Here is a 19,717-nt window from a genome sequence, read left to right as displayed (position 1 = left end):
GTGAGGAAAAAAATATGTAATCATTTCACTCGACGTGTCGTGTATCAAGTTGCAATTGCAATTGCAATTGAATTTGATTGTGAGTCTGCGAAAATTTATGTGCCGCATCGTGTCATGTGTGCGACATTTGCTGCTTGCATTATGTGGCATCAATGGTGGGGCAACATTGGGATGAATATGGCAGTATTATCTACTGGTGTCGCATATCAGCAACGTCATCACACATGACGCTGTCGTAAGTTATTGCATTGCCATATTGCCATTATCGGCTATAAGTAAATTATTATTGAACCGCATGACTTGACATAAGGATGAAGTGGCAGCTATAAATAGAAATAATTTTTAGTTATTATTATCCAAGAGTTAGTGGTCATTGCACTGTTTATCAGTGCTATCAATAGCGACCAATGAACGCCAGCAAATCACCGTGAAAATCAAATCGGGTGGTTTAAGGCCAAAAAATAGTTAGAGCCAGCACATAGCAACATAAAGTAAAGAAAAATTTGAGAAAAATTGAAATACAATTTCCCAGCAATTGAGCAAAACAACAGTCACAGATTGAGCAGCAAATCGAGAGAGCGAGAGAGAACGAGATTAGGAGAGCGTAAAGTAAGTGAGCGCGTCGGCGCAGAGAGACGAGAATGTTGTCCAGAAATCTGGCTGATAAAAAAGTGGAAGATGAATGTGAATTCAGCTCATGCGCAGCAAAAAAGCAATAAAAAAAAAAAAAAAAAAAAAAACAGGCATAGCATATGAGAATATGAGAATTGTATTTAAAGCCAGAGGAGGCAAGTTGTTTACTGTCTTTGCTGAGGCAACGCGAACTCTGCACATAAACAAACAAATCTTGTCGGGCTGTCTGTAAACCTCACCTCCCCCCTACACTCCCCTTTTAACCAACTGACGGCCTGGTCAGGCACACACACACACACGCACACACACATAATGAAAGAAAAAACTGAAAAATAAACAGAGAAGCAAAAAAGAAAACCTAGCATACACATCTACATACTTATCTACAAATCTACATGCATATATATGAGGCTAAGGTTTAAACCGACGACACCGCATTGTCACACAATCTGCTGTTACGCATATACCCCACTGTGCAGGGTATGACCACCTTATAGAGCATGCAAGCATGTGCAACGTCAACGATATTTTTCTGTTTCTTCTGTTTTTCTTTTTCGGTTCTGTCTTTCATTCCACTTGGCTTGCCTGCAGACCCGACGACCTGACTGCCTGACTGTCCGCCTGTTCCGTCTGAATACAAATCCAATTTTATTTTATATTTTTTTTTGCTTTCAGTCTTTCTTTTTCTTTCCAAAACAATGTCCAGCGTGTCCAGTGTGCTCACTCGGCCGGACTTAGCCTGACTCTGCAAACTGACTTGATTCTGTTCCACTCAAAATCAATGAGATTATCACTCAAAACTTGTTTCCCAATGTAGAATTCTCATGCATCTGGTTGAGTGTAACGAACACACACACACACACACTCTAAAGACCCGCGGCCTGTTACACAATTTGTGCTCTTTGTTTACATTAAAACTTTCTTGACCGTTCATAAGTCACTCGGCTTATCGCGGACTACACGAGAAATTCATTCAGCTCTGTTTCGTATTTCTTTATAACAATGTGTATATGCCCTCAAAATTGAATTATAACTGCAATCTGGCAAGTCTCACAAATAACAACAAGTCTCAATACAGTGACTTGAGTAAAGTTGTGTACCACAAAGCAATATACGAATTTTGAATTATAACGATCATTTATTAACAGTTGCTGCTAAATTATGTTAATACGAGAATGCCGTAAGTTAGGCATGTAACAGATCTGTTACTAACAGTAGTTAGCCGGTCTACATAGACTGTTAAATGATAATGTTACACACGTTAAACATTAACATAAATTTGGCGCTATCAGCTTTTATTGAGAGTAACTAGAACACCTTAAAAGCTGTTAAGAATCTATTTTAAAAATGCAAATTGTTATACTTTTTTATAAAGCCTGCTGCTGAGTATCCTACAGTCTTAACGCTTTACATTTGCCTTTCCGCAGAGATTTATTAAATTTGTACATAATGTATATTTATATATTTATATATTTTATATGAACAAAACTGATAAGACTCATGTAAATAGCCGAAACCAATTTTGAATTAATTTCCATAGGCTCAGTACTTTTGTACATACTCGTCGAGAACGTTGCTTCCATAAAGGAATCTTTATAATCAATTTAAAAATGAATATATTTATTGCGTTGATCCTGGCAATCATCACTTTGGCTGCGGGGGAGAAAATTGACGACGTTAGTCTTATTCAACAATTGCCAGAGGTGCATGGCGATAAATTCTATTACTTTGGCTTTGGCAGCAACATGTTGGCCAAACGAATTCATGTCCAAAATCCAACTGCAGTGATAATGGGTCCAGCTTTATTAAAGGACTACCGCGTGGACTTTGCCACACCTAGTTGGTTCTGGAAGGGGGCGGTTTCTACCATTGTTCCCGATCCGAGCAGCGAAACATGGGGCACCCTTTGGGAGATCGATCTATCTAATTTGCCGGACATTGACAAGTAAGTGACAAGAGCTTTAAAGTCAAGATAAATCATTTTTATTACCTATCTTCAGTCAGGAACAAGTCCATGATGGCTGGTACAGACCTGAAACCGTACAAGTGGAGTACAATAACGAAAAGATCCCAGCACGGCTCTATGTAATAGTAGATGAGCCGGAGGGTAATGTACATGATATGCCACCAAATGAGGTGCCCGAAGATCGACAACCCTCTAAGACCTATCTCAAAGTTATGGTCAAGGGTGCCATCGAAAGCGGAATTCCCGAGCATTATGTAAAATGGCTAAAAGGATTTAAGCACAATAACAAAACTGCCGAGGAGTTGGAGGATCGTTTTGAGTTGCAATCTGTGGAGCTATAAAAATTCTAACATAAAATATTGCCATATAAAATTAAGCATAGTTTTGTTTGTACGTTGAAAAGATAAGAGGAATTTCGTTAATTAAATAAATTTGAGCAAGATGTAAGCTGTTGTTGCAGTAGACATTTCTGTGGTACTGCTCATAAATATAAATGTAAACATATAAACAAAATTGATAAGAATCATTTTAGCAGTCGAACTTAATTTGCATTTTTTTTATAGGTTCAGTACTGTAGTACATACGAATCGAGAACGTTGCTTCCAATTATGAATTTTTTTAATCAAATAAAAATGAATATATTAATTTCGTCGATCTTGGCAATTATCACTTTGGCTGGAGGGGAAAAAATCGCCGAGGTCGACGTAGTTAAAAAATTGCCAGAGATGCATGGCGATAAATTCTATTACTTTGGCTTTGGCAGCAATATGTTGGCCAAACGAATCCATGTGCAGAATCCAACTGCAGTGATAATGGGTCCAGCTCTATTGAAAGATTACCGCGTGGACTTTGCCACTCCCAACAAGTTGTGGATGGGAGCGGGGGCCACCATTGTGCCCGATCCGAAAAGCCAAACTTGGGGCACCCTTTGGGAGATCGATCTGTCTAATCTGCCGGACATAGACAAGTAAGTGACAAGAGCTTTATAGTCAAGATAAATCATTTTTATTGTCTATCTTCAGTCAGGAACGAGTCCATGTTGGCTGGTACAGACCTCAAACCGTACAAGTGGAGTACAATAACGAAAAGATCCCAGCACGGCTTTATGTAATAGTAGATGAGCCGGAGGGTAATGTACATGATATGCCACCAAATGAAGTGCCCGAAGATCGACAACCCTCAAAGACCTATCTCAAAGTTCTGGTCAAGGGTGCCATCGAAAGCGGCATTCCCGAGCATTATGTAAAATGGCTAAAAGGATTTAAGCACAATAACCAAACTGTCGCGGAGTTTGAGGAACGTTTTGAGCTGCAATCTATGGAGTTATAAGAAATAAAACATCACATATTTCCATATATAATAAAGCATTGAAATTTAAATAATGTTTGAAAGATTAAATGAAATGGATGAAAAGATAAGAAAGTATTTCGTTGATTAAATAAGTTGAAAACGTCTGCAGTTTGGAATGGGTTGTTTTTTCATTTAATCAATTATGTATACAATTATATTTGTTTATTCGCAGCAGCAGTGATTTGCCAAAGTGAATAAATATAGAAATTCATATTAAATAGTATAAAATATTATGCAAACATTTCAAATGCAAATTATATAAAAATTAATTTAACAAGTGAAAGAAGATTACTTTTTTTTTGCACTATGAAATTTATGTAACCTCTTTCTGCGTTTTTCCAATTTTTTTTTCGAAATCTATAAAATTTGTTCATAATAATTACACATTTTTCACAGATTGGTACAGGGTATCATACCGTCACATATGATCCACTACAGCTTTTAGAACTATAATTTTTTTAAAAAATTTTTTTAGCTGCTAAATAGCTGTTAATAAGTCAACAGAATATTTTTTAACAGCTGCAATTAGGCGTAAAATAGAGTGAATTGGTAATTTTGGTTCCAGCACGTCTTCTATCACGTGCTTAAGATCTCAAGTTTTCAGTTCTTAATATAGAATTGTAAATAAACTCTGGTTGCTTCTGTTGATTATGTTGTACACATCTGAGATGCATATAAGTATGTACAAAATTAACTTTATATATACATTAGAGAGTGTAAGTGCTATTTGAGTCTTATATAAACTGGTGTTTATATTGTTTTTGCTCTTATCTGGAATGACATGCATTCAGTTGCCATCAATCATATATTAGAGGGGAGGAGGAGGAGGAGAGGCAACAACTGATGCTTGTGGCGCTTGCCACGACAGCTGCCCCAGAATAACAAGAAATGTCAGTAGGGTTATTGATAAGACGAAATGTCATATATTATGCTTGTATTTTCTATATAAAATACAAATACAAATATCAAATACAAATAGATACAACGAGATATCAACTGAGTGAAAAAGTCAAACTCAAAACACAAAACTCCCTTGAGTATTTCGCTCAGTGCACTCTTATTGAGTGTATGCCGCAAACTGAGTTATTTTCTTGCCTCTCGTATTTCAAGTGTTGCTTGTTGCTTGCTGCTTGCTTTCTGCCTGCCGCCTGGTGTTGTTGCTGGTGGCGCAGCAGCAACCACAACCACACTGGCAGCCACTCTCAGTTCTCTCAGTTCTCAACTCTGGACAGTGTCGATCGGCAGCGCCAGCGGGCAAAACGCGTATTCAACTGCAGAATTCGATTTCACAAAATCCAACTACTACAATTCAGTGTTCATTTAACTGAGAATTCAGGGATTTATCTAAGACTCTCTCGTGTGTGTTTTTTCGGTGTTTTCAATTGACTGACAGTGCGCGCGCAGCATAAAAAAAAGAATATATAAAAAATTCCCTACGAAAAAAATCCTTAAACACAATTATCAGAGAGTCCAGCGCTGACTGAGTGATTTGTGACCGAGTGGCATTGAGTGCAAATTCCAGCTAATACCGAATCTACTGTAATCAAGTTGATTACCCTCAGACAGGCAGTCAACGCAGTCTGCAAACAGAACAAGGTAACTTTTTTATAAGATATTATACCTGTTCTTAATTTCTTTTTAGTATGAGGAATGCAAAAAAAATAGAAGAGAGTTTTTTAGTAGTTATTCTTTTTAAAACAAACAGATTGATAATATGCAAGTTGTATTTTAGACTTATTAGAATTCATTGAAATTTCTTCTGGTTAAGTGTCACATATTTAGAACGAGTATAACTGGATCTGCAAAGTTTCAACAAGATATTTGTAAATAGAAATTGTAATTCTTGAAAAATTCTTTCTGCGTAAGATCCTCACTTTTACAGCTTATATTATAGACTAATTTAAAAATACCTGTTACATACTATAACTGGGATTTGAAGGTTAAACGATTTGGATAAGATTTGTGTAGGATACTTGAAATGTACTAAAATTAGGAAGTGTAGAGCTTCAACGATAAAACAGAAAAGTTTCTTATATAGCAATAAGTTCTTTAAAAAAATTCGTTCTATTACAGCTATATGTCAGAGTCGTTTGAATTAAATAAAAATTGGTCAGGATACTTGGACTATACTTAAAAAAATCAATCAAATCATAGTAATTAATAATTTAACTAATATTTAGTCAAAAATAAAAAAATTAAATTAAAATAAATATAAAATTAAACCCTTTTATATTAGTAATAAATAAATCAATAAATTTAAAAATTAAAACTTAATTTAAACTAAAACAATTTATAATACTAAATACAGAAATCAATAATAATAATTAGGGATTAAGCCATCTTTTTGATTAGGCTTAGTTTTGATTAGGCTAAGTTATCATTATACTTATATAAATTATGATTGTCGAGACTAGTGCGATAAATTATTAGTAACTTAAAACTTGTAGCGCTGGGAATCAGTGAAATAAAATTAAATTAAACTACGTTCATTACGATCGGTGGAACTTAAGCTTACTATGATCTTTCTATGATAGTCTTATAATTGTGTCATAAGATTAAACAAAAATTAAGGGTTATGATTAATAAATTATATTAAGTACTCATCAGAAAAAAAAAATCTTTCCTCATATTAAGTTTTCTGGAAAGCTTTCATCTGCATTGATATAAAAAAGGAATATCTTAAAACAAGTTTTATTTTCAGCTAATGAACTTACAGTGAACCCAGTGCCAGTTATATACTTTTAATAAGAAAAGATAAAATGCTATATAGAGTGTGCTCATATCTGGGTTCAACTGATATCTGTAACGGAAAGGGCTATAATTAAATTCCTAGTCTGTGCCTTATACGTAAACAAGTCAAATTACTATAGCTTCTAAGGAGTTTAACAGATTTGCCAATGGGTTTGACAATCAAAGAAACGCCTCTTTAACAGCCTGTCAGGCAGTTGAGGTTGTTGTGTTGTTGTGTTGTCGTGTTGTTGAATTGTCAGGCTGTTTTGGTTGTCAGGTTGTTTGGCTGTCACGGCAAGATTTTGGCTTTTTGTGTGAAAGTCTGTTTAAAGTGCACGAGCATTGCAACAGAAATACCTGTAAATATTCAGATGTGTGGGAAAGTTGCGACTTAAAATAATAAGATAAAAACAAATGCAATTGCATCTTAGACAGCATCTCGACTGCTTTTTAATGGCTTTATCTGATGCAGACAACGACACATCTTAATTAACATGTTGTTGCAACATTGCTCGCAAATATTTTCATCTCTTTGCAATTGTTGTTGTAGTTGTTGTTGTTGCAATCATATACATATCTTAAGTCGTAGTTACATTTCGTAACTGGTTTCTTTTGCTTTTTCTGCTCTGCTCTGCTCATAGAATCATGTTTATCTTTGGTTCACCTTTTATTTTTCTTTCTTTCTTTCTCAAGTTTCAAATAAATTTTTTCAATCGTTTTGTTTGCTTTTTTGATGACTTTGCAGTTTGCTTTGATTCAAGAAATTTGTTTTTTTCTGCACTTTCATTCAATTGAAACTTGAGTTTTGGCTTTGGTATGAGCATATGATCACGTTAGCTCACTTTCCGCATTATTTGTATAATTCAAAAGTTATATAAAATTATGAAAAAAAGAGAGAAATGGCGCTTTGTTTTTACAATGGAGCAGGTTTCTTAAATGCCCTTTGACTTTTCGACGAACCTTTTGAAAGTAGGAAAAAGAGAGAGAGAGAGAGAGAGTGAGATGGTTGCTCTTTGTATGTCAAGCAAGGACAAGTAGGCTATTGTATGGTTTCCCAAATTTCTTGTGCCCCGTAACATGAGTGCCAAAACAAAAGAATGGCATACAGGGTGCCAGGTACAACCTTGCCTTGTGCCACTTTGGAAAATGTTGTCGCTGCTTGGCATAAAATCCAATGCTCTGCTCTTAATGGGGGTAACTCACAGCTCACAGCTCACAGCTCACAGGTAAAAGCGTTCTTTACACTCGACTGCATTAGATCTACCCAACCATTTAGATTATATATGCTATATGCTCTTATTCAGCGTGAATTCACGCGGAATCTTTAAACGTTTAGCTGAATTTAATATCCGGTTAGCTTAAGTGTTTCTATTATTTACTGGATATTATTTTCGCAAGCATATATATCATGTTTTTCTATGTGTGAAATGTGCGGCAAGAATACGTTTAGAAATGGGAATGGGAATATTATTTGGTCTGTTGTGCTAGCTGAAAGTACAATAAAAGCGCGGCACAAACAAGCAAACAGGGTAGGCCAATTGGTAATATGAGTGGGTCAGGACCTGCTGGCTAAAAGGCACAATACTTATGTGTATGCATGTATGTGTATTGTCGCTAAAGAATGTGCACAGCCAGGATATTGCCAAAACACAAGCGCTCCTTTGCCTATCCTTTGTGAATTTTCAATTGTTCTGTGACCACAAATAGTTTCGCCCAAAAAAAAGACGGCCAAGTAAACAATGGCACTACAAAACTTGGTTAGTTACAGAGAAGGGAGAAAGGGGACGCCCTCAAGCCTCAGCAGTTTCTCAGTGTGTGTGTGTGTGTGTGTGTGTGTGTGAGTGTGTGTAATTCTAGGCCAACAAAATATGCATAGGCTGCTTCCATATTTATATTTGCAGAGCAGGCTAAAGAAATGTCTACAACTCTTTTGCACTTTATAATAATTCAAGATATTTAAAGGTACACTTTATATGTATTCTTTTTTTTTTCAATGGGGATTCACAATTGTTTTTCTTTGTGCCAAGTCGTGTTTACTGAACCCAACACAACTGTACACAGAAATCACAGAGCGTAAATAAGTTGATGGGGTTGTTCAATATGCGCGCGAAAAAAAAAAAAAAAATGTGGAAAACTTGAAAGCATATTGAATGGGAGTCGACTAAGGACAGGTTCGAGGAAAGGCGGAAAAATCAATCAATCAGCTAGCTAAGGTAAATAAATATTTAAAATGCAAAAGTAAAACAAATTTTCAATCGCCTGCTTGTCAGCAAAATAAGTCACAAAATTGAAAAAACATAAAGTAATTCAATCTTCCATCAATTGAACTCGAAAATTAACTTGCCTTCTGCAGGGGTTATCGAACTTAAGTGGAGGCTACAAAAGCATCTCAGAAGAAACTCAACCGCAAAATAAATATAATTTCTTTGTATTCTGTAAATTCCATTTGGAATTGGTTGTAAAATTGAAGTGTCATATCTTTGGCAAAAAAAAAAGATACATTTATTTAATTTTATCATGCACAGCAATGCAAGTTATTTTTGTGTCGTTTTACATACCCTGTAGAGTAGTCGTAAAAAAAAGGGTAGAGAGTATGATAGATTTGTAACAAAAAAATTATGGCATTTATGGAACCTTAAATTAAATTAATTTTTGATCAAGTTGAGTTCAAGAAGAAAAAATATCATTTTTTATTTTTATCCGTTAAGTGAAATGTGAAGCAAAGCTTTTAAGAACTTAAAATTCTTAATTTAAATTCAATAGGCGTCTTTTAAATTTAATTCTTCAACTATTCTGAAAATTTCATGGTAATTGGTTAGTAAAATCGTGAGTTATGTTTGCAATTGTTAATTATACTGCAGAGGTTAGGATATTTTTTAGTTGATCACACTCTTTTGTTGTCTACTCACTCGACTTAAATTGTATCTGATGTGCAACGTGTTACATTTGATTCACGCCTGAATGATAAAAACCATAAATAACACTATATTTGGTATTTGGTATTTGGTATTTCTATATTCGATTTTCTTTATTCTACGTAATCTCACAACGAATAGGTCAAATAGTCAAATGCTCGTAGTTTGCAGCTCGGCTTCTAGCTAAATTCCTTGTTGGAATCAGTGCAAAATATTTTTGCACAATTTGTGCAAGCAAAGCTTCTACGTGATGGTGTCCAGGGACAACTACGTGATGTTGTGCCTCGACCAGGTGCAGCAGTAGTCCTCCAACTGGGAGCTGGGAGTTGGGAGAACTTTTGTGTGTATTCCCCAAAGCTCACTCAATTATTTATTGTATTATAAGTTGCTATTGTTTAGTTGCTTACATTTTGGTATTCTTTGCCTTGAACTGAACCTTGTGCAAGCGTCAATTACTTAAGTGAGACAAACCAATTGCAATTGTTGGCATTAATGAAAGATATATCCGTTTTACACCCAGACCCAGACCCAGACCCAGACCTCAATTGCATTCACACATGTCTCGTAACTTGACAAAAAACTGAAAAATGCAAAATGCATTTACTGCATTGCCTTTGAATAATTTATTCAATGGAATTGCCGTTACGACTGCCAACACTTGCAGTTCTTCTTTTCGAGCGGGAGTTCTTATGTTACATACAGTCCAGAGCAATTTTACATCAGTCAACTTACCCATAAATTATCTCAATTATTGCCTCTGAAATGCTTAACATGCTCACCAGATGTGCAACGTGCGGCATTAATATGTCAGATGCTGCATGATTTCTCGGATTTAAAACGTTTCCCGAGGGCTGATACCCTTGCCGTGGGTATTTTAATAGTGTCACAAATTGAGAAAAATAAAAAAAAGTTGCATTTATTGTGTATGATATAATGCAGACGGTCTAAATGAATTAATCAGGATGTGTAAATGGTACAAGAATGAAGTAATAAAATCATCTTTGAATAGTTATTTTAGCGCTTTTAATTTGTCTATTACAAAAATATTTTTAAAGATTTATCTAAATATGAATATAACAAATTTATATAATTATTTATTCATATGTTAGTTAATCTTTTTTTTTTTTTATACGATGTCTTAATTTCCTAAAGATAGGATAGAAATGAACGGATTATGTTAAAATTTCTTTTAACCTATTAAGCTCAACTCAATAATTTATGCAGCTGCTGTTTAAGCTGACATTATCACATCATAAATTTTAAATAAACTTCCGTTAGGGTATTTCTTTAGCTGCATATGAACTTTTTTTATTTGCTTTCTGATTTTTTTTCAAGCGTTCTCAATTTTGTTTGGAATTGTCCAAATTAATGCGCACACATGGCGATGCTTTTATGTGTGTTTTATTTGTTATTGTTGTTTTTAATGTTTGTTGATTTAAATATGCATTCAGCGTTCAATGTGGTACAATTGAAATTTTTATAGAATTTTATTCCCAAATTGTATTCATTAGCCAGCATTGATGCGCAGACATGCTGATAAAAGTCCACACAATTGGCTTTCGATAAATATATAAATGCGCATATATGCATATGTCAATAGTAATTAGCTAATACGTGATATTATTAGCATTACTATTGAAAGTTAAAGTCAATGTGAGTTTAAAATTTATTTCAATTTTTATTATTGCATTTCGAGCAGCTAATTGAGTTTTTTGAGTATCTCGACAAACATTTAATTGGATTGAATGACGGAACTGGACCCAACTTACAATTACAATTAACATCAGTTGTGATGGTTGAATGGGTGGTTGGGTGACTGACTTTATTTATTGTGTGTATATGTATGTATGTGGGCGCATGCAAAGTTGTTTTTGTGCTGGGCATTTTAATTGAAATTGCGTATCAAGCATTAATTTCATTTAACATTTCATGGGACAGCCGTCAGGATTTAAGCTGGGTTCAACGTTTTTACAATGGCCCAAGGGAGGAACTGACAAGCGCCTGTTAGTATGCAACAGTTTTTTGTAACACAAACTGGACAGTTGAATGAGTTGGACAGAGGGATACACATGATCTACAAAGAGATACCCTCTACTTAAGATTGTGACTCTTTTAGTAGTACTTAAAGCATCTAAGACTCTATATTTGATAATTCTTATGACAATATAAATAATTTCTCTATGTGTATGATTAATTTTTAGTTCCCGATAAACTTCTTTATGACTAAAATTTTTTTAAAAATTTCTTTAATTAAAAAATAAGTCTAAAACTTAATTAAATTGATAAAAAATATCATATTTTATATACTTGCTTGTTTTATGTACAGCATATGATAGGACATAATCGTATTTAAATATAACATACCCTATTAAATCCCTCTTATAGCTACAAGGTATTTAAATAATATTTTTATAAACTTAATTAAGCTGAACATGTTTTTGCTTTTATTTTAATCAATTTTTCAAACTAATTATTGATATTTTAAAATCTTGCTTTTGCCTCTTTTAATCTTCGCGTTGCTTAAAACAACCTTAATGACCCGAATGTTGGGTATAAGCATTTTGTGCCATGGTAATAAATATTTGGCTAGTCAACATTCAACAAGATGATGCTTAACATTTGAGAACTTTAAGCTTGTTTATTAAAAACTCTTCTCATCTTTCAGGTAGCCGCTTTGGGGCTCTCTTGCCTTTATTTTTGGCGTTGTTTTCGGCTTCTATTTTTTGGCTGTTGTTTTTTATTGTACTTTTTTGGGGTCTAAGCAAAAGTTTTCCACTTAAAGGTGAAATGGCTGCTGCTAGTTTTGGGCTTGTTTGGAGTTGCTTAACGTTGTTCTTGTTCTTGTTCCTGTTGTTGTTGTTGCTCCTGGCTTGTTGCAAGTACTCGTACTACATATTGTTGAAATGTTTTGTGGCTCTTGTGCCTTGGCTCTTGTTGGTTAGTTTTTTTTATAGTTGCTTAGTTTGTTTTAAGTAAGTTTTTGCCTTTATTTCTCCTCTTTCCTTGTGTTTTTTTTTTTTTTTTTGTGGCTGTTTCTCATTGTACTTCATTTATGCTGCTGTTGCGGCATTTTCCTCTGCTTGCTGCAAAAGTCCTTAAAATTTCAACACAAATAGCTAAATTGCTTTTGAAGCTGCTTTTGTTTATTAGTTTACTTCACTAATCCTTCAAGCTATGCATATAAAGTTTTTTCTTTGCGAATTGAACGAAATTTGCCGCCTAAGAAAATTGGATAATAAATGCAAATTCAATTCTTTGTAAATATATACTGATTTCGAGGGAATTTTATTCACAAAGTCATAAAGGCAAAGTGCAAATATACGCACAAAACTTGACTTGAACTGATGTTTGTTTGTTTGTTTGTTTATAGAAGTGAATACTGAGAACTCTTTTAAGTAGTGTGAGTGGGTGATGTTGCTGTTGTTGTTGTTGTTGTTGTCGTAACCCAGATAACGATAACGTCACAAACAGCAAACAGGAACCAAGAGAGCAGACGACTTGCACGTGAATTAGCAGAGACAATAGCCCATAGCAATGCAAAAACCAATTAAATGTGAGTGTTGCTGCCAGTTCCAGCACACAGTCAGACAGTCAGGCAGTCAGACAGACAGACAGTCGGACAGACACACAGACAAGTTAGAGGCATAGAGCAATCCTGTGCAGAGGTGTCGCATATGTGTGTGCACAACACAACACACACAATTCATGGGCCTGGTTCTGAGCCAAGTTATCTGCCGCATCAAACAAAAGCCATACGAAAAGCAATCAAACAATAAAAGTAGTTGTTGTCCAAACAACCTGCCACGCCTACCCTTCAACTAGCTGCCCCCTTAACGACTGACTGACTGTCTCTCTGTCTGTCTGTCTGTCTGTCGGTCTTTCTGCCTGCCAAATGCCACACAATGGCAATGACAAATTTATGCGCCGCACGTTGTTGAACGTATCCTGCCACATGCATTCCCATTGCAATACACTCAGAAAAATATGGCATTTTAAAATGAAGTAAATTAATTAAAGTTATAATAATTTAAATAATATTTCCTTGTATTTTAAATTTTAAGATTGCTGTGTACTAAAAATCGTAAATAAAGTTTGAATCCAGTTTAAATTTAAAATTCCGACTGACAATTCCTATGAGAGCTGTATGATATAATAATCCGATTTTTCATAAACTTAATATCTTAATATTCAAATATAAAATCTGTGAATTTCATTGAATAATCTCCGAAAACAGTAGATTTTTTTAAGTTAACTCTAAATTAGATTAGGATTTTTTTCAAGATTAAAATTAACTTAAATGTAAGAATGATTTGTACTAGAAAAAATTACATTTTTGAATATGTTGAAGATATTTTTCTAAGTTTTTTCTATGTTTTGATCATTTACAGACTTAAATTAGTCCCAAAACGTAATTTAAGTATGCCAGGAAATTCTCATTTTAAGATTAACCAAAAACGATATTGAAATAAGATTTTAGCACACAGTTTTAAAAATGCGCAGCTATTGACATTTTTTGTAATTTTACGAAAGTCCAGATATTTTTTCTAAGTGTACACACACATACAAATTTTGCTTGCAATTAAAGCGTGTGGCAGACATAAAGTCGCCGCTGTTGCAAGTGTTCCCTATTTTTTTTAAGGGGCACATATCAGTGTTGCAAGCACTCGAAATGAAGTGTATTTGCAACTGCAGTGAAATGATATAATGTCATGGCCTGGCATTTTTCCGTTTAGACTTATGGACTAAATTTACGAGTTGAAACTGCAAAGAATTAATTGAAAGTTGAGAATAATACAAAGAAGAGTCACAGAAACGCAAACTTAAGTATGCCAAGTGGTTTGGTTTAATTTCCAAACCAATTTGCCGACTTGATCAAAACTATTTACAAATCCAGCAATTTTCTGAACAAACTTCAAATTGCATAACTAACAAAAGTGCCAGCTGCCAACACGTATCAGCCATAATGGACAACGACCCAGGGACAGCACTGACAATTGGGAGAAGGGAGAAGGGGGAAGAAAGAGGAGCAGGGAGACTCTTCTATTGCTCGAGGAGTTGCAAGGCTCAGCCGGAAGCAACTCATGACAATTAAATGCAAGAAATTGCAATAGTCAACCAGCTGGAAAGAGAGAGAGAGAGATAGAAAAATAAAGAGCGACAACAAATGCAACGGCTCGTTGCAGAGTGAAAATAGAAGCAAGAATAATGATTTGAAGTAGTTGTGGAAAATGCAGTTGAGCAGAGCCAGAAACAATTTGATACAATTAGATTTTACAATTTTCATTTGGAAGCCATTACAACACGTTTCTCTCTATTACACTGGTCAACAAAAACAGCAACAGATACTGCAACAGCCACATCAGCTGCGGTAGTAAACTTCCAATCCAAATGGCCGGGCTTAAAACTTTGTTGTTGCCAATTTCAAGTAGCTGCTTGGTTGACTTTTAATTTAACAACGTTGAAAATAAAGCAAAGCAATTAGTCTAAATTGAATGTCGACTTGTCAACTTGCACATTATATATTCTAGGTATGCCCCTGTTTATGGGGGAGAGCTTCGATATTTATGGATTTCAAGAAATATAAGAAAGAAATAAAGAAAAATACCTTTAAATGTCTTTAAGCTTGTGATGCTTATTCAAACTGCGAACCAAGTCGAAATGTCAAAGATGTAAGAAGAAAATCCAGTTGTCGATCATCGAGCTACAAATACAACCAAACAATTTTAAATTTTCAAAAATGGACAATGATTATAAAAATAAAATTTTCTAATGCAATTTTAATGCAGTATCAATAAAGAGGCCAAGTAATGATCAAAATGATATTCCGCAAGTAAATCGGCTGAGTTTTGACAAAGTTATGTAAGTTTGAAGTTTCTGATGAAGTGTCAAGGGAAAGGTATGGAAAAAATTCACAAGGATGACCGAAAAATTAAATTTTTTAAGTTAGTAAAATTTTGATGCAGAATCAATGTAGAATCCAAATAATGATCAAAATGATATTCCGGAAGGAAATCGGTTGAGTTTTGACCAAGTTATGTGAGTTTGAAGTTTTAGATAAAATGTCAAGGGGTAGGTATGGAAAAATGCACAATGATGACCAAAAAATTAAATTTTTTAAGTTAGTAAAATTTTGATGCAGAATCAATGTAGAGGCCAAATAATGATCAAAATGATATTCCGGAAGGAAATCGGTTGAGTTTTGACCAAGTTATGTGAGTTTGAAGTTTGAGATATAATGTCAAGGGGTAGGTATGGAAAAAATGAACAATGATGACCAAAAAATTAAATTTTTTAAGTTATTAAAATTTTGATGCAGAATCAATGTAGAGGCCAAATAATGATCAAAATGATATTCCGGAAGGAAATCGGTTGAGTTTTGACAAAGTTATGTAAGTTTGAAGTTTCTGATGAAGTGTCAAGGAAAAGGTATGGAAAAAATGCACAATGATGACCAAAAAATTGAATTTTTTAAGTTAATAAAATTTTGATGCAGATTCAATTTAGTGGCAAAATAATGAACAAACTGATAATCCGCATGAAAATCGGTTAAGTTTTGGCAAAGTTATGATACATCGAAGTTTTGATATACTATATTATTCAAATAATTGACTTTAATTGTTATTTGCTAAAATCATTTGATTTGAATTTGACAAAGTTATAGGGTATCTATCAGAATAACATGCTTCTCTAGGCTTTTAGTATTGCCTGCATAATATTTGTTAACTTTAATCTGAAAATTGTTGCTTTGAACATTATTTACCAGACAAACTTGACCGTAATTTGACAAAGTAAATTGTGCTCTAATGTAAGTTTAAACATCAGTTAGAGATACAGAGATTCAAGAATCACTTAAAATTGTTTACAGACGAATTTTGTAGTAATTTCAAATTCCATTTGAGAGACACTTTAAAGCCATTGCGTTGACCAGACTAAAGTGTTAGGTAACAAAGTGAGCTGGTTCAGTTACCGTCAACTCATTATCTTCATTGTCATTTTAATTTCAGATTTTCGTTGCGATTTCTGGGCTGGAGCACGTTGCCGGACAGCAGTTGAAATGAATCTCTTAATAACATCAGCGCCCGCACGGGCGATGCTCCATTTCGTGCTGGTCACATTGGCGCTGATGCCAGCGTTGATTTATGGCCATGGTCATCATGGCAATGGCAAAAAGCATGCCAGAGAACTGGCAGACATCGCCCATGGTGCACAATTGGTTATGGAAACCCGCTCGGGCGATGTCCATGTCCGTCCCGCTCGCCAGGCTCTGCCCGAGGAGCGGCCCACGGTGCCGGCTGCTCCGCCTGCCACACCCACTGCGGTGGGCGGTGGCAACAAGCGTGTGAAGAACAATAATAAGAAATCAAATAAAGCACAGAATCAGATGCAACACGCTTCAGGCTCTGGTCGTAGAAATGGCTATAAGAAATCTGCGGCACTCAATGGCGAGGAGCAACAACAGCAACAGGGTCACCACAACAATGGCAAACAGCAGCGACAGCTGGCAAAGCATCCTCAACAGGAGCATCAGCATCGTACTGGCAAGAGATCAGGTGCCAAAAAGGCATCCGAGAAGGGTAAGTGCACTGCAAACTATGAGTTACATTTTTAACTGCAAAAAGTTTCGACTAAAATAAAATCGGTTGCTTACTTTTAAACATAATTTTGGCAATACTTCTTGCTATTTATATCTAAACTATAATTAAATAAAATAGAATACCTTAATTCAAGTTATTTTATATATTCATAACAAACTGTAATATATAACTGATACATATTAAGGTGCTAAAATCTGTTGCATACTTTAAGAGAAAGGATAACTAAAATAGTACTTTTAGCTATTTATTTTAGCTGTGCTGATATGCTAGAAAAACTCTTAGTTTGAGATGAAGGATACAAAATTTTTAGATACATTTTGAACTGTTAAAATATGTTGCCTACTTTTAAGAGCAATTTAATTTTATTTTATACAGTACATCAACCGTGCTCACATTTGATCACAAATCAGTTAAATTGAGAGATGGAATATGTTTTTTTATATTTTTTTAAGACCATTAAGTTAATGTAACTAAATCATAACTCGAAATGGGCTAATAAACAACTGCGTCAATGGTAAAATGAAGATTTATAAGTTATAATTAAGGCAAAAACACTGCAACTGTATAACTGAGACAAGGCAACAAGCATACAAAAACCCTACTCAAAATTGGTCCTAATATCTAAACTGCTTTGGCATTTAAATTCATGCTTTTAATATAAAATACACATGTATAGTTGTTGAGCGTGAGACAGAGAGAGCAAGAGTGTGACAGGATATAGAAGGATACAAGGCACATGTGTGGAGATTCTTAGTATATGTTGAATACGTTGAATGGTCCTTATTATTTTCGGCTACAAATCCTCAAAAGGTAGCTGAAGCCCAAGGCAAGTGACGCATACAAACGACTAACTTAACAGAGGTTTTACATTAACACACACATTCTCGCACACACACATACACACAACCACACACACAGTGTCTGTGCGGTCGCATACAAAATTAGGCATCTTTGTGGAACCAGGCTGTCGGTCAGACTTGTGGATATTGCGAAATTGGGCATTATGCAAAAGGAAATGGTCAGACAATGAGATGTAGGACATCAAGCAGATATCCAACAAATAGCTAAAACAATTTTCTTACATTTTAAAAAAAGGTTTACTGACATCTTTCAGCTTTACTTACCATATCTTTTGCCTTTTTGCCTGCCTCAATGCCCCGTTCATACATATATATTTTGAAGAAGATATAATTACATATATATATCTCATTCGCAGCTCAAACCTGTCGTTATACGAAGAGCTCGTGGACAGAGTGTGATACCAAGACCAACATGCGCACTCGTACTTTATCCCTGAAGAAGGGCGATTCCAACTGTCTGCCCACTCGGTCTATGCAGAAGACCTGTAAGAAGTGTAAGTTGAAGTAAAGGTCAAGAGACTGTCAAAATTAAAATGGGTTGTCAATCATTAATAGAGCTTTAACATTCAACCGTTAACATAAGGTTAACATTTCTTAGTACTTTTATCTTAGCTCTTCTCAGTCTTCTACTTATTTTCTGTATAATCATAGACATAGCATTAATATTTTAAAAAATAACATTGACTCCTTTTCGAGAATTTATTTTAATTTTATAGACAGGCATTCTTTTAAACTATAAATATAGACTGTATTCTCAATACCATTGATCCCTTCTTTTTGAAATAAAATAAATTTAAAAATTTCATGATCTATTTGTATAATCACGTCATAAATTAAGACTTCTAAAAATCCATCGAAAACTTGAGAAAAAAGTTAGATTTAAATTTACCAATTTTTTTAACGAAAACTTATAATGGTGGAAAAAAATAAAATTTAAAAATAAATTGAACTTAGTTTACAAAAAAATTTGAATTCAGAGGGTTTTGAAACCTTTTGAAAGATCCCAACAATTTTAAAAGTTTGTCGCCTTGTTTCTAGTAACGTTTATAATGATCGCTTATCCATTATTTTCATATTTATTGCCATATTTTCAGCTTGTCGCTATGAGAAAGGAACCTGGTCGGAGTGCGTTAATGGACAGATAACACGTGAGGACAAACTGAAGCCAGCCGATGACGGTAGTCCACAATCCACCTGCAATCCGGTGCGCGTTATGAACAAGAAGTGCAAATCTGGTGGTGCAGGCGGTGCACGCTCCACCAAAGAGCGCAAGCACAAGGAGAAAGGTAAGATTAATCAAAGGTTTACAAATTTAAATGCTCTCGAATAACACATTTAAATATTTGCAGGCTCACGTCGTACATCGCCACAGGCTTAAGTCGTCGACGGTCGTCAATCAATCGTCAATCGATGTAAATCAATCAAAGTATTTAGTAACAGCACAATAACATTTGTAGCAATAATTTGACACACACTGTTGACTAACCGCAAGGTCAGTTCGAACAAAGTATCCATAATAAATATAAAAATATAATTCTATTTTTTATAAACAGTTTAAAACAGTGTGTTTGTTTCTTTTTTTGTTCTTTTGTTTTTCATTTTGGACCTTTATAAAATTATTAATTTTATTTTTCAGTAATATCATTTAAAGTTTTCAAACTGCATTCA

General features: G+C 34.6%; 3 protein-coding genes across 3 annotated transcripts; all 3 read left to right on the top strand.

Annotated features, from left to right (window-relative positions):
- Positions 1 to 2,211: 2,211 nt before the first annotated feature.
- On the top strand, positions 2,212 to 3,122 carry LOC117788919 (gamma-glutamylcyclotransferase-like). The gene is made up of 2 exons (XM_034627861.1): positions 2,212 to 2,578; positions 2,634 to 3,122. The coding sequence occupies exons 1-2, from the start codon at positions 2,244 to 2,246 to the stop codon at positions 2,938 to 2,940; spliced, it is 642 nt and encodes a 213-aa protein (XP_034483752.1). The 5' UTR covers positions 2,212 to 2,243; the 3' UTR covers positions 2,941 to 3,122.
- Positions 3,123 to 3,188: 66 nt separating this feature from the next.
- Positions 3,189 to 3,978, top strand: LOC117788918 (gamma-glutamylcyclotransferase-like). Its single transcript, XM_034627859.1, has 2 exons — positions 3,189 to 3,566; positions 3,622 to 3,978. Exons 1-2 carry the CDS (start codon positions 3,208 to 3,210, stop codon positions 3,926 to 3,928), a joined length of 666 nt encoding a protein of 221 aa, XP_034483750.1. The 5' UTR covers positions 3,189 to 3,207; the 3' UTR covers positions 3,929 to 3,978.
- Positions 3,979 to 5,166: 1,188 nt separating this feature from the next.
- On the top strand, positions 5,167 to 19,583 carry LOC117788917. The gene is made up of 5 exons (XM_034627858.1): positions 5,167 to 5,545; positions 16,599 to 17,168; positions 18,406 to 18,543; positions 19,144 to 19,335; positions 19,399 to 19,583. Exons 2-5 carry the CDS (start codon positions 16,649 to 16,651, stop codon positions 19,425 to 19,427), a joined length of 879 nt encoding a protein of 292 aa, XP_034483749.1. The 5' UTR covers positions 5,167 to 5,545; positions 16,599 to 16,648; the 3' UTR covers positions 19,428 to 19,583.
- Positions 19,584 to 19,717: the final 134 nt, after the last annotated feature.

This window comes from Drosophila innubila, assembly GCF_004354385.1.
Source record: "Drosophila innubila isolate TH190305 chromosome 3L unlocalized genomic scaffold, UK_Dinn_1.0 0_D_3L, whole genome shotgun sequence".
Taxonomy (NCBI): domain Eukaryota; kingdom Metazoa; phylum Arthropoda; class Insecta; order Diptera; family Drosophilidae; genus Drosophila; species Drosophila innubila.
This window is presented reverse-complemented; position numbering and strand designations above follow the sequence as displayed.

Bases quoted from the DNA above. Each gene is read 5' to 3' on its own strand.
- LOC117788919 (XM_034627861.1), top strand. From the start codon at position 2,244: ATGAATATATTTATTGCGTTGATCCTGGCAATCATCACTTTGGCTGCG. The intron at 2,579-2,633 runs GTAAGTGACAAG...ACCTATCTTCAG, and splicing joins AATTTGCCGGACATTGACAA to TCAGGAACAAGTCCATGATG.
- LOC117788918 (XM_034627859.1), top strand. From the start codon at position 3,208: ATGAATTTTTTTAATCAAATAAAAATGAATATATTAATTTCGTCGATC. The intron at 3,567-3,621 runs GTAAGTGACAAG...GTCTATCTTCAG, and splicing joins AATCTGCCGGACATAGACAA to TCAGGAACGAGTCCATGTTG.
- LOC117788917 (XM_034627858.1), top strand. From the start codon at position 16,649: ATGAATCTCTTAATAACATCAGCGCCCGCACGGGCGATGCTCCATTTC. The intron at 17,169-18,405 runs GTAAGTGCACTG...TCTCATTCGCAG, and splicing joins CAAAAAGGCATCCGAGAAGG to CTCAAACCTGTCGTTATACG. The intron at 18,544-19,143 runs GTAAGTTGAAGT...CCATATTTTCAG, and splicing joins GCAGAAGACCTGTAAGAAGT to CTTGTCGCTATGAGAAAGGA.